Here is a 14554-nt window from a genome sequence, read left to right as displayed (position 1 = left end):
GAAAGAGTGCAGCTTATCCCCGCAGGCTGGAAGGTGCGGTCTTGGAAAGCAATGACTCCAAGATTTTGTTATCAGCTGTAAATCCCTTCTTAGCTCTCTTTGCAATGCTGTGGCAAAAGTGGCTAGTGCAGTTGTTGATTGTATTACAGCGATTCTCAACATGCTTAGACTCCAGACACACCTGGTCAGACTCAAGGCAGCCCCCATAGCTTGTGTGAATTGAGCAGCACCCCATTTTAAAAACCAGTGAATGTATTACTGTGCTTATGTCCTTGCAGAGGGGCCTGGCAGCGGAAGCTGAAGAGTAGCCAGGCATGGAGAGCCTGAACCTGCCCTTATCTGCTTTCACATCATTTATCTCCTGGTGCTTCCCGAGGCATCCTTCAAAGGATCTTGTGGCACCCCAGGGTGCCTCAGCTCCCTGGTTGTGATTCACCCATGTATACGATGGAAGATAACAAGCAGAGTGTTGTATCCAGTCTGGGGATCCGCACCTCAGGAAGGATGTGGGGAGTTCTGAGGAGGGCTGCAGAAATGATTCGAGTGAGCTCGAGGAGCAAAACTTTATCAGAGGGAAGGGAGAGGTAATTGGACAAATTAAATCATGAAACGAGAGGTAGTTTCTCAGCAGCGAGTGTAACTAAGCTGTAGAGAAGTCTTTTTAAAACAGGATTGGAGAGCTCTCTAAACGCATGTTCTGCTCCCGCTCTTGAGACGCAGGACTTGTGGGCATGAGTGGGGAAACTTTGCAGGACAGTGATAGGACCTCAGCTGTGATGCAGGAACCTAGCTGTATCCAGCCTGCCCTTGTCCTGCTAGGTTGTAGGAAAGGCAGGGACCTGTGTGAGAGGGAAGCCCCGGGCAGTTGTAGTGGGACAGATGAGCCTGGTTCACCAAATGGCTCCACCTGTGCCTCAAAGAAGGCTCTTAATTCCAACAAACTTCCTCTCCTCTATCTCCCAACTCTGTGCAATCTCTCTGACTCCTATTGCCAGGTGCTTCTCCTTGCTCTTAAGCTGCTGGCAGTCCCCCACCTTTGCTTTAGGACTCTTCAGAGACCCCAGCTCTGGGAACAGGGCTCTTCAGTGGATGGGTAGATTCATAGATGTTAGGGTCGGAAGGGACCTCAATAGACCATCGAGTCTGACCCCCTGCATAAGCAAGGAAGTGTGCTGGGTTCAGCTGACCCCAGCCAGATACTTATCTAACCTCCTCTTGAAGACCCCCCAAGGTAGGGGAGAGCACCACCTCCCTTGAGAGCCCATTCCAGATTCTCACCAATTCCCTTCTGTGCCCCCGTGATGAACTTATAGGCAGCCACAAGGTCGCCTCTCAACCTTCTCTTGCGGAGGCTGAATAGATCCAGTTTCTGTAGTCTCTCCTCGTAAGGCTTGGTCTGTAGGCCTTTAACCATATGAGTGGCCCTTCTCTGGACCCTCTCCAGGTTATCCACATCCCTCTTGAAGTGTGGCGCCAAGAATTGCACGCAGTACTCCAACTGCGGTCTGACCAGCGCCCGATAGAGGGGAAGTATCACCTCCTTGGACCTATTGGTCATGCATCTGCTGATGCACGATAAAGTGCCATTGGCTTTTCTGATGGCTTCGTCACACTGCCGACTCACGTTCATCTTGGAGTCCACTAGGACTCCAACATCCCTTTCCGCTTCCGTGCCACCCAGCAGGTCATTCCCTAGGCTGTAGGTGTGCTGGACATTTTTCCTCCCTAGGTGCAGCACTTTGCATTTCTCCTTGTTGAACTGCATTCTGTTGTTTTCTGCCCACTTGTCCAACCTGTCCAGGTCTGCTTGTAGTTGTTCCCTGCCCTCCAGCATGTCCACTTCTCCCCACAGTTTTGTGTCATCCGCAAACTTGGACAGAGTACACTTCACTCCCTCGTCCAAGTCGCTGATGAAGATATTGAAGAGTATCGGTCTGAGGACCGAGCCCTGCAGGACCCCACTGCCCACACCCTTCCAGGTCGATACCGACCCATCCGCTACGACTCTCTGGGTGCGACCCTCCAGCCAATTCGCCACCCACCGGACCGTGTAGTCATCCAAGTCACAGCCTCTTAACTTGCCCACCAGTATGGGGTGGGATACCGTATCGAAGGCCTTCCTGAAGTCTAAGTAGACGACATCAACCCCTACTCCTGCATCCAGGCGTTTCGTAACCTGGTCATAAAAAGAGACTAGATTAGTCGGGCATGATCTACCTGCTATGAACCCGTGCTGGTTTCCCCTCAGCATAATTTGTCCTGCCGGGCTCTCGCAAATGTGAGCCTTGATAATTTTTTCGAAGACTTTGCCAAGGATGGAGGTGAGACTGACTGGCCTATAGTTGCATGGGTCCTCCTTCCTCCCCTTCTTGAAAATGGGGACCACATTGGCCCTGTGGGTAAGACAGACCACAGGAAGCTGAAATGTTTCCCAACAGTCTGGAAAGTTCTGGTGTTGCTAATTCCAGCTGGGAATGATTGAGAATCATGATATTTGGTGGCTTTTTTCTTAAGGCCCTTGCTCCACAAGCATGTGATTACATGGAAATCTCAGCTTTCGTTTATAGAAAAAGGAAGTCTGGGGAAACGCCTGGTTGCAGAGGAAAACATGTAAACCCTTGAACTTAAAGGCTTTGAAAGGAGAAGGCAAAAGGAACCCAAGCTCGTTTATTAAAGTTGATTTTTGGAAGTGTTACAGACTGCAGGTTTTGTTGTGATATTTCTGTGGTAACTGTGTTCATGTTATTGCAGGATTGTGTGATCGTTTGCCTCCTTAGCCTGTGCACAAAAAACATAGGAGTAAGTGCAGGGCTGGCTGAGGGGGTGGTGGTAGATCTTTAGCACCAACAGTCTTGAATGGCTTTGATGTATCAACAGAAGTGAGATGCCCGGTACCCAGGAGGTCTCCAGAGAAGAACGTGACGATGGGAGAGCAGGCTGGGGAAGTAGCCTATTCAGTCCTGGGGAAAAGAGCCTGGGGGACTGAAGTGGAGGAGTTTGGGGGAGCTGGACAGCCTGGAAAGGGAACGGCTGAGGATCTTCAGCAGAGTTTGAGCTGTATGGGCTGGATTGGGGGCAGAGGAACTGCCTAACTCCTTTGGAAGGGACCTAGAACCTATGGCAGCATGGCTTTTGTTCCAGTAAATGCCCTCATTGAAGAGACCTGTTGTGGTGCTCGCTACTTTGGGTTGTCCTCAGTGTCGTCGTCCGTCCGTCGTCCCCCCCCCAGCCCTCAGCAGGAGGTGATGCCCCTCTCGGGAGCAAAACTAGATGCTAATTCATGGAGTCAAGGCTGCAGAGAACTAGGGAAGGTGAGAGCCTGAAAAGTTGGGGTCTCCAGATGAGTGGGAAGGAGCCCTGGGCTGCCCCCACCCCTGCCCTAGAAGCCTTGGCAGCAGAATAGGGACTGAGCCTGGGACCCAGATTCCTTCGGTTCCCCGACTGCCACAAGACCAGTGCTTGATACCCCGGCTGCCTTTATCTCATTTGAGGTAGCGTTGGAGTGATTTCCCACTGCTCAAGCTGTCTTTTCTTCTGTTAATTGGTTGTCTGCTACCCCTGGGAACTTTTCCCTTCTCCAGTTTCACAGCCCTCCACAGTGTTGTTAATCGTTGCTGTGCCTGCTACTTTCTGCAGACCTATGAAGCATGTTTAGCATTCAGTAGCTTGTCTAGGTCTATCCCACCACGCAGTTGGCCTGAAGGTCCAGGAAAAGACTTCACTCGCAAAAATCCTTGCCCTTCACATCTAAGAAAGCACTGCTTCAGACTTAGCTTGCTTAATAACTATTCTCCAACCATTTGGGTTGGTCTAATAAAAGATATCAAATTCACCCAAGGAACCTTGACTGCTTCAGACTAGAAACTGATCTTTCAGAGAACTCTGACCAACTTAAATCTAACCCAAAGTGAAGTCCAAACCTGATTTCTTCTGCTGTTTGAATAAAATAACTTGGTTTTTTTTTAACACGTGTCTGGAAAGTATGGGTGTGCATGTGTCTCCAAATTGTGTGCAAGAATGCCAGTTCTCTGTGAAGGCACCTTGACTTGTTCAGGGTTGGGAGACATGTAACGTGAAAACCAGCAAGCTGCCTGAGGCTTTCATCAGCGGATGAGCAATCCAAACCATGCTAACGGCAGTCTGGGGAGAGGGGAGATGTTTACAGTACATGGGTTTAACCTGTGCGAACACTGATTAGATGTTGTTACAAACATCTTTACTCTCTGTGCATGTAGCAGTCTACTCTTGCTCAGTCACGAAGTCGTGGAAATTTGGAATATAAATAGTTCATTGTGGGGGAAACTGAATCCTGAGCTCTCCGGATATGTGTTGTCATTCAGGCTTTAGTCTTGCTCTCTCGCTGCAGAATATCTTTAATTCCCTGCTTGTTTTGGGCAGTGATACAAGCGTAATGTACCATGCCACTGCTGTTATCACGATGCTGTAAAATGACTTGTTTGGGCTCTGGGGAAATGTATTTGAATGTGCATGGCAGATGTGACTGGGGATTTCTGGTGCTTTCTCATAATTGCGTTAGTGGTGGAATTACTCTTTTTATAGCCGAGGTTCATTTTTGCCCTAGTAATTCACAGTGGATTAATATCTTGTAATTGGATCCATGCAAAATAACTGTTCTTTAATGCAACGCTCTTGTTCAGTAACTCCTAGTGCATCCAAACCTGACGTACATTTGCTGCATTTTTAAGAATTGAATCTTTTGTCCATTATAATACTTGTGCTGGGGCCTGTGTTCAGCCGCGCTGTCATTTAATCCCAGGGTTTTGAGAACGTGCGTGAAATAGCTCTGCTCGGCTCTTGGTGCCTTATTAGGTTACCCTTTCAGTTTAATAACATGCCCATAATTGCTGCCTGCCCATGAAGTGACCTCTTGAAAAGCATCCTTTGCAGATAAGGGCTAGTAAGAATCCTCCTAACCAGCCATTACTAGTTATGTAATTCCATAAGTGTTTATGTTCGTAAACTGTGGTGAGCCTTGCTGCAGTATTTCATCAGGAAGATGTCCCTTCTTATTTTCATGTTTGGCTGCTGCTGTCCGTGGTTAAGTTGTATTACCCGAGACAGTGAGATTTGTGCACACCACTGGGTGTCATTAGATCAATTTTTATCAAGTTCTAGGGATGTTCTATTCCCCAGGCATACGAGGGAGCTGTTTTGACTATTGGAGACAGGGGCGAGAGCATTTTGGGCTAGGCAGATGATGTTCTTCTTGGGAACTTTACAGTTAACCTTCTCACTGATAAGAGAAAATCCACAAGTGGACAGTTATAGAAGAGATGTGGGCAAAATTCAATGGCCTGTACTATACAGGAAACTAAATGGGTGCATCCAGTAGTTCATTATGGCCTAAACAATCCATGACTGCTACACAAACCTGGTCAGTAACTCTGTTTTTCTCTAAGAGAGAAATGGATGGCATTTGGTCCTGTTCTTGCAGCTAAGTTACTTAGGCAGTTGAGGCTTTGCAGGGCAATGAATTTATTGTAAACCACCTGTAGCATAACTGACATGGAGGTAATCAGCAAATGGGATAAAATGGTATCAGGTTCCCCCAGGTTTGTCTGGCATGATCTTGCTTCACTGTTCAATGTTTTGATCACCACTCTACAAGGATAGATAAAAGCATGGCTGAAGTGCGACTGATAGACGGAGCATGGTAAAAATGGGGGAAGATTCGGACTGGACACCTTTTGTAGGGTGCATGCAATCAGACACACATTTCGACGTGACACACTGCTAGGTCTCAAAACCAAGGATAACGGTTGCCGTACTTTATAAGGTGGGCGCTAGAAAGCAGTTCCCCCGAAGATGACTCTTGATGGCTGTAGATTCGCAGCTAAGCTAGAGTTCCCCATGTGCTGCTATCTCAGGAAGGGCCGGCATTGCTTCTGCATCTAATAATAGTGAAATACTGAGCAGGACAGCAGCAATGACATGCCTTCTCACTGCTAGTAGTGAGCGGCTGTTGTGCCTGGCTCTGGTGTCCCCACTTTAAAAAGGAGATGCAATCCTTAAGGGGGTTTAGAAAAAACAGAGATTTGTGGCCTGTAAAACAGGCTTCACAGGTTTAAGGAGCTTGGCCCATTGAGCTCATTGGTTCTCAACTGTTCTAGACTCAAGGCATCCCTCAGAAAATGTCAGCTCTTCTTTGTGGCTAGAGAAATAATAGAGCGTTCTTTCATTGCAAAAAACTGAAAGACTAAAACAAACGTTTAACACCAGGAATTCCTATTGGAAGTCTCAGGGTTTAACTTGGTTTGGCGGCACCCTGGTTGAGAATCACTGATTTAGCTTATCAAAGAAGAGGTTGGGGCAACTCCCAGGCTGTCTTCAAAGAGATTTCTGATAGCAGAAGGCTCCTCAAGTGGAAGACTTGAGATGGTGAGGAGCTGGAGTCTGCTGCGTTCACAATGAAAAGCATACGAAGGTGTGTAACTCTGGGGTAGCGACCGTGGGAGCAGCTTGCTTAGCAATGCCTCGGGTTCTCTCGCTTCCTCTGTTTAATGATGGCTGTCTTGGTCAAAGGTGGTCTTGGAAGGTCTCCTTCCAGTCCAGGTTGTTGTCCAGGTATGTCAGTCACTGCATAAAGTTCTTTGGCTTTTGTTCTGCAGGAGGTCACAGCAGATGACCACGAGGACTGTCCTTGCCAGTGGATCGGACTAGCTTTGCTCTTGGGAGCATTTAAAAAATCTTCGTTAGCTAAGCCTTTTAGCCTAGCTGCCTTCAGGAATTTCCTCTCTCTTTTTTTGGAATTACCTTCAAGAGTTCTGCCACGCAGCTACCTTTTGCTGACGGTGTGAACTAGAAGCAACTAGGCTGTACTCTGTTCTATTTTTTTAATCATTTAAAAATATTTAAACAACCTCATTGAAAAACAGATTTATGAACAAACGAGATGGTGCAGAGACAGCACTTGGCGGGTGTACGGGGTTATGCAATTATCAAATACTTGGCAGTAAAATAGCAAGTGACATTCCTGTTCTGTGGCAGCCTCAAACTGTCCAATTTTCATATTGCTGCCACTTGCAATGGCTCCAGGTAGGACGCTACATGACCCTCATGCTCAGATTGCCCATGTATGTGCCTGTCAAATAGTAGAAGCTTATAGAGGAGTTTGATTACATTTATTTATTAATTTTTGGTGAATGTAAATGTAACCTGAATTTTTACTCCTTACATTTTTTTCAGCTCAGAATGTGACTGTTGAGGAAATTATCACTGCCTACAGACAAGCCTGTCAGAAATTAAACTGCAAACAGATACCCAAACTACTGAATCAGATACAGGTATAGTGCGTATTTTTCCATGGGCAGCCCACAAGTTTAATGCTACCGGTTCTACAAGTGATGTGGAAACATTAGACAAGTCGGTTCCAGTCCATCCAGAACTAAAAATATAAATCTGCTTTATATGCTATGCTGAGACTTCTGGAATAACTCGACAGAGTTTTGCATGCCAGGCAAATGGGAGAAAAAACAAAACAAAATAATAGCATTGTTTTCTGCCAACAGGAGCAGGTTTTCTAACAGATGAAATAGTGATGTGAGGTGATAATACCCGGAGAAGTGTCATGCATATTTAATAAAATATTAACAGTCTGGATATTTCCTTTTCATTTGTAGTGTTTTATTTCCTACACAGTGCTCACAAGCAAGTCTCCCCTTGTGTTCAGTGTCAGTAAGATGTGTTGAACATCTTGCATGCAGTTTTGTGTCACTTTCTACTGCAAGTTCCTCTTTAGAGTTGTTTTTAAACATGGTTTCAGGGAGACCATTTTCATGCTAAAATTGATCATGGTCTGCAGGAGTGAACCACAGAGTGATTAGATGCTTGCATTTAATGCTGGACTAGTGCAAACTCAGGTAAACTCCTTCTGAGACTTTTGGCACTGTAAGGATAAGGAGAAGAGTCCGTGCCCAGAGAGACTTGCTGGTTGAATAACTGATGTGAGAAGCAGAGGAGCCAAGGGAAATGGCAGGCTGCCCTTGAGGGAGTGAGATTGCGCAGGGGGGTGCTGCAGAAGCGTCCTAGTCTTTCCAGGGCAGAACAGCTCTAACCCATCAGCTTGCGTTCTCGGGAGCGTTTTGTGCAGAGGGGAGTTTATGTAAGTCTTAAGTAGTACTGCACAGAAGAGGCTGCTAGACTTACGTTGTTGTCTTGTGGAAATTCGGCACGAAACAGAAGACCGGGCTAGATTTGTGTCCTAGACCAAAATATTTAGATATTCAAGTCAGTTTTCTGTTCTCCAAACTTGCTTGCGCTGGCATGTGTGAAGAGGAGAGAATGTGACTGCTTACAAAATAAAAATTACTCATTTGAGACTTTCTGAACATGTTCATGAATTACTGAGTTGATGTGCTGAGGGCTCAGTCTCTTGGTAAAGCTGATTTTTAAGGTACCCTTCCAAGAGGCTTGCCCCCTTGGAAGGACAGGGTAACAGTCCTTCTGAACAGCAAAAGTGCAACTGTCTTTAAAAGAATTCATTCTCTCTTTTTTGTTTGACAACTTGGGCCTCCCATGTGTTTCTGGATCTGTGGGAGCTTAGGGAACTTGTTCCACAGGCTTTCATTTTGCAAAGACAGACTGTTCTTTCCAAGGCGCCCTAGACCAGTGGTGCTGAACCTTTTTGGCCCCATGGGCCTGATGAGTGGTGTAGGGTCGGTCTGCGGGCTGGATCTGCAAGGATGGTGCCCAGATCCTGTGCACCTGGATCAGGCCCCATGCCTGATCCAGTGTGCTGGGCCATGCTATCCAGCCTACAGAGCTCCCTGTGGGTCCAGAAAGTTGGCAGCAGGGGAGTGGCAGTTAATGCTGCCATTGCTCCCCCTCTATTGCGGGGAGCCCTGCTGGCTGGATGACATGGCTCTGTGGGCCAGATTGCTGGGAGTTGAGCAGGGTTGCTCTAGACCCCGGGCAGACATTACATTTATTGTGCAGTTAACACAATGAAGTGTACCATGCCACACATTCAACCAGTTTATCAACTGATAATAATGGCAAGCCAGCCGCAGATGTTCTGCATTGAATGTGGAATGTCTTTGTGCCTGGTCTGTATCCTACTGTGATTTGAACGTGCAGCATAATAGTTGAAAGGGCACCTGGGAGCCTCTCTCTGATGCTGGGCTCCCTGGGCCCTGGCAAGTTTGAAGGGATGCATGGGAACCTGGCATCGGGGAGCTGCTCACTGGAGCTGGGTTCCCTGAGCCCCATCAGATACATGATGGGGTCTGAGCAAGCTTTTCCCAGATCCCAAAAATCGCATGTCCTGACATGGCAGGCTGCATTAGTTTTGGCACCTGGGATGAAATTCCTCTGATCCCGTTGCATGATTAATGTCTGCCAGGGGCCCCAGCATATACTCTGCTTTAGGGTTTTTCTCTAAAATGCATCGACTTCTCATGCCGCATTCTGATACCCAGATGCAACTACACTTCGTATGGTGGGCCAGGCATGCTGAGCTGAAGGCTTGTGCTTATAGGTTCTTCTTGAAGTAATTAAAATGTGAAGACTTCTGAAATTACACCTGGTATTTTTAAGCCTAGAGTCAAAGCAGCCATCTTACTGATGTCCGTTTTGCAACAGTTTCTTTGGGTCACCTAAGAAACCACTTTCTAATCTGCATTGATCATTATCCATCAAAATAATTCTCCTTACTAATTTGAGCACTATCAAATACAGACCCTACATTTCTGGAGCAATAAAACCCTTGACATTACCATAACTGTTGCCTGCGTATAGAAGAATGTAAATCCACTGTTAGCAGAGCAGTTGGATAAAAGCTTTGTGGCTTAATCGGTCTTTCCCTTGCATCTCCTTTTCAAAGCAGCCAGAGTTCTTCCTAACTGGCCACTTATTCTTGGGCATATTCCCTCTGCATACCTCCATCTACAAAGACCTGCCTTGCTGCCTTTAGAACACAGTGGGGGATACCACAGGCCCATGCCCTTTCCCTTTAAGATTTCAGTGATCAGAGTTGAAGGAGAGAGTAATTCTGCTGCACCTCCTGCCTTAGTCCCATATGGCTCTACTCTAGGGGTTTTTAAGGAAAGGGGGTCCATTGCACCGAAACTGCAGTACCCTCTGCTCCCACCCCCAAGTATTTACAGCATGAGTGGGCCAAACAGACAAAGGGTGAAGTGAAAAGGGATAGAGGGGCTGCTGTTGTGGTGAAAGCTTTCCCCACTCCAGCTTTCTCTCAGTGCTTTGAGTGGGGCTTTATTCGGGAATGGATTAGTGCACAAGTAAGAAGAGGGCTGGGCCCAAGAGAAATGGGCATGGGAGTGTAAGGATGGGTGCAGTGAGGTTGGGCAAAGCCCCGGTGAGGAAGGGGTTGTGCAGAGCTGCCAGTAGACACTGGGGAGAATAGCCAGGGCTAGAACTGCACTTGTGGCAGGACCTGCCCTGGCTACTTTTATGACTGGCTCCTTCCTGGAAGCTTTCTTCAAGCTGCCCATGGTTAAGGGCAGGGATTTGCCCCTGGTGCAGGAGCAAAGAATTCCTCTCCTCACAGATAGCAGGTGGAGGGAGGGGCTCAGATCTGACCTGCCCTTTCCACCCTCCCATGTTTGTCCTGTGATACCTGCTGGGACTGACCGCTCTGTCAGATGTGAGTGTCTTTGACATGGTGGCTCCATTGAGCCAATCCCAGCCATAAAAATGTGCTCTGCTCCCCCACACCTCCCTTAACATCCCTGGGAGGGGGTTAGCACAGTGCTGTGGCCTTCTGCTTCTCTGTTACCTTACTTACTCCAGAGTATAACCTGATGCTGTTTCTTTTAACAGGAGCTTAAGGATCTGGCTCCCAGGATAGACTGCTTGGACCTCAAAGGTAAGGCTCTTTCTCATCACCTGCATGACTCTGTGTATGTTCAGACTGGTGGCATGCTGGGCAGAGCTCTCGCTCCTGCACTGATGTGCAGCCCATTTCCTGTGCTAACAGCTCATTAGAGCATGAAGCAAGGGGAAAAGTCATACAATAATCTGCATCTGTCAACATCGGACTTCAAGTTCCCTCAAGGTGCTGCTGCATCTAGCTTGATTCAACCCCTCCTCATACTGCTCTCATTCAGCGAAGGTGACTAACCTGAACAACTTGTCCATTAGATAGCAGCAAATCCTGTTATCTCAGTTCTCAGCCCTCTTTCCAGGAGTTTAGTTCAGTAAGCAGTTGTGTGAGGAAAGAACGTACTGAAGCCATTTACTAAGGCAGGAGCTCTATCAGGAGTAAAGAGCTGATTATTCAGCAGTTGTGTGGTGATTGTCTGTCTCTGCTAATTCAGCCCTGACCTCTACCTGCTCTTGAAGGCTCTTCCCACTTGTCACTTGTGTTCTACATGCGGCTCCTAGAAGCTGAGACTAGCATTTTTCTTATGGATATCTTGCTGTTTCTATGGTCACTTTTTACATCTGCCATTCAAAAGTGGCAGGAGAAAAAATCTAATTATCCAAAGAGGTTGCTGTTGAAGGATTGATCTTCTTGGTTGTGGTGTGGTTATCAGAACAACAGCCTTACTCGTGTGTGTGCACAAAGGTGTGTTCCCAATAAAAATGTTCAAATGAAAGTAACTCAAAGCTCTTGCTTTTCATGCTTTTTTGCCAGGAGATGGAGGGTCCTGGGTTAGGAGTCTTGTTTCTCTTCAGTAGCTCTTCTGAGCACAACAAAATTGTTCATTCCAACTTTATAATTAAACAAAGGACCAAAAAAGCTCACGGCACAGCCACTCCCTCTCTGACCTCACTATCCGTGTGCCCAAGGGAAATCTACCCAACAGCTTTATAAAGTGCAGTTGGGAACAAAAGTTCATAAGCTGGAGACTTGGAACCAAAGGGTGAGACCAAAGACCCCTTGACAAAAGTCTAGGTAGTGGAAGAAACATTGCACCCTGTGAGCAGACAGCTGTGGAGCTGAGCAGCTGCCTTGGGGAATGGCATGTCACAAGGTCAAAGGTAGCTTCCAAAGCATCTGCTGACTCAGGGAATCAAGTCCCATGTTTTTGTTTTCCTAAGTCACTTAAGGCTCGTTTAAAAATTCCTGTGCACAGTCTTGACTGCCATTTGAATGGGGCCCATAACTGATAAAATGCAGCCAGAAACCACACATCTAGATCGAGGCTGAAGAAATTGAAGGGCGTATCCCCGAGCTCTTCTAGCCAAGTAGATCCAAGACCATTGCTTGAGGAGAAACCTAGCTAAATGAGCATGTTTTGTGGCTTTTTCTCATCAAGACCAGGTGACTTCCTGAAGTGACATGTACCGCTGGAGAGGTGCACACCTTGCTGCTTCTCTGGGCCAAGCCAACTTCCCCATAGTCTTCTGTGGCTTCTAACGTAGTCTCTTGCCCTTCCTCATGAGCTCCCTGGCCCCCTTCCTTGCCCTCCACCACAGTTCTGTGCCACGCTGCTCCCCACTGTCTTTATTTCTTTTCCTTTCTTTCCATCCTAAAGATAAGTCCTTGTCAGTGTCAGCATTGCCTGCACTGGGGGAGATTTGTCATGCTGGAGATGTTTGCTGCTGTACATCACCCATTCCTTTGGTTCTAGACTATCACAGCAGGGAGTGAAACTGCTGCTCACCTGGTGCCTAGGGTCTCCCTGGTTCCTCCCCCACCCCCAAAGTTTTCAGGCTTGTCACTGAAATCGGTAGGATCAGTCCCACTCGAGCCCAGACTGTTTCCTGGTACGCTGGAACTGAGTAGATGCGACATGGAAAAACCAGCACTCTAAGCAGTCAGGCAGAGAAACACCATAGCTGTGAGTAAAATCTTGCTGGGTCGTTGATCAGAGTGGAGCAGACTGCCTGGCAAGGCAGAGCAGGGGGAGGCAGACCTACCTTCAGGTCAGCGGGTATAAGTCACAGAGAGCTCTCCCCATGTGACCTGTCCCTTGCCCCGCTCCCAGGATTTGTTGGCAGCTGGTCTGCACAGCTGCAGGTTACACAAACAGTCAGAACCCTTTGGTTGACACTGCCTGTGGTTTTGAGGACGGGTCCCAAGAGAGATGTAAATAAGGAAGTGGCAGTAAAGCCAGAAGCCTCAGAAACTGCATTAAACAACTGACGGCAGCAGTTCTGTGAACTGAAACACAAATCATGTGCTGAATGGGGTAAAGCCTCCCAAGTGTATTTACAGGGCTCGTGGAGAGACAACTGAAATGCATGCTGATTTATGCACCAGAGAACTTGCCAGGAAATTTGTCACTAGAGAGAGCGCTGCAAATGTACCAGAATGCCAAGCACTGCAAAGCCTGCCTGGCTGCGGGGCGGGGCTGTATCGTTTGGTACTGGGAACTGGAGCAAGGGTTGGAGTTTAGACAGTCGAGGCATGTGGCTGGGTGGGAGGTAGAAGATGATTCATGCTTTGTAAACTCCTACATTAGTTTTCAGTGTGTCCCCAGGGTGCCTCTAGCTTCTGTTAACATGGGTTGAAGTGGAGCTCCTTTTACACCGAATCCTTAATGTTCTAGCACAGTGGCTTTCAACCTGTGGTCCATGGACCCCTGGGGGTCCGCAGGCAGTCTAAGATGACTGTGAGCAGTCAAAAGTATGTGAACACCCACACTGACAGTTCAGTTTTTTTAGGGGTCTACAGATGAGAAGGTTGAAAACCACTGCTCTAGAATAGACCACGCTTGCATCAAAGAGCATAGGAAATTAGTGTTTGAAAACTATGTGGCCATACGGTCATTTAAAAGCTGTGAACATAAAGTATAATTACCAGGCAGCAGTCTCAAGGCAGATACTGTAGTCTTGACTTCTTTTTTTTTTTTTAATGTCCAGTATAAGTGCTTTGCCACTCAGCCCTCAGTGCTGTGGTTTGTTTAGGCCAGTATTTTCTAATGTATAAATGAGGCTCTCTGACTTTCTTACTGGGACCTTTTAATTTCTTCCTCTCCCAACTATTACCTGGTTTCTCGTGGTGCCACTCATATCCCTTGGCCTTCCTATGTCTTCCAGTCTGCTGGTGGTAGTGGTTCTTGTCTGCTCCCTGCTTTGCTCCTCTCCCCTCCCTTCCCCCCGCCCCTTGGTGTGGTTGATTTTCCTCTGCTTCGCTCTCCTGCACCTTGTTTCTTTTGCCTTCTCTTCTGTCTGGGTTTATTCTCCCATCTCGCAGCCCTGGCTCCTCCCCGAGCATTGAATTTTTCTGCTCCTGCCTGCACTCTGAGGAGCATCTTTGGTAGAAGTCCCATGACCAGACTGATTTCATAGTTTCATAGTTTTAGGGTCGGAAGGGACCTAATAGATCTTCTAGCCCGACCCCCCGCCAGGGCGGGAGAACAACAAAAAACCCTAAAAACAAAAACGGGACTCAAATGAGTCCAGCCAGGTAGGCATCCAGCCTCTTCTTAAAGACCCCCAGGGTAGGGGCCAGCACCACCTCCCTTGGAAGTTGGTTCCAGCTCCTAGCCGCCCTAACTGTGAAGTAGTTTTTTCGGATGTCCAATCTGTACCTCCTCTCCATCAACTTGTGCCCATTACTCCTTGTTATGCCAGCGGGGGCTAGGGGAAACAGCGTCTCCCCCAAACCCTTCTGGTTCCCCCT

General features: G+C 47.5%; 1 protein-coding gene across 1 annotated transcript in view; it reads left to right on the top strand.

The window, feature by feature from the left end:
- PPP1R37 (protein phosphatase 1 regulatory subunit 37) overlaps window positions 1-14554 on the top strand; it is a 66421-nt gene that overhangs the window by 24785 nt on the left and 27082 nt on the right. The window contains exons 3-4 of the mRNA XM_025214312.1: window positions 7207-7304; window positions 10801-10846. Coding sequence (XP_025070097.1) covers window positions 7207-7304; window positions 10801-10846 — 144 coding nt within the window. The remainder of the gene's footprint in view (window positions 1-7206; window positions 7305-10800; window positions 10847-14554) is intronic.

This window comes from Alligator sinensis, unplaced genomic scaffold (genome assembly GCF_000455745.1).
Source record: "Alligator sinensis unplaced genomic scaffold, ASM45574v1 scaffold107_3, whole genome shotgun sequence".
In the NCBI taxonomy this organism is placed as follows: Eukaryota; Metazoa; Chordata; order Crocodylia; family Alligatoridae; genus Alligator; species Alligator sinensis.
Note: the sequence above shows the minus strand (reverse complement) of the source record. Positions and strands in the feature narration are given on the sequence as shown.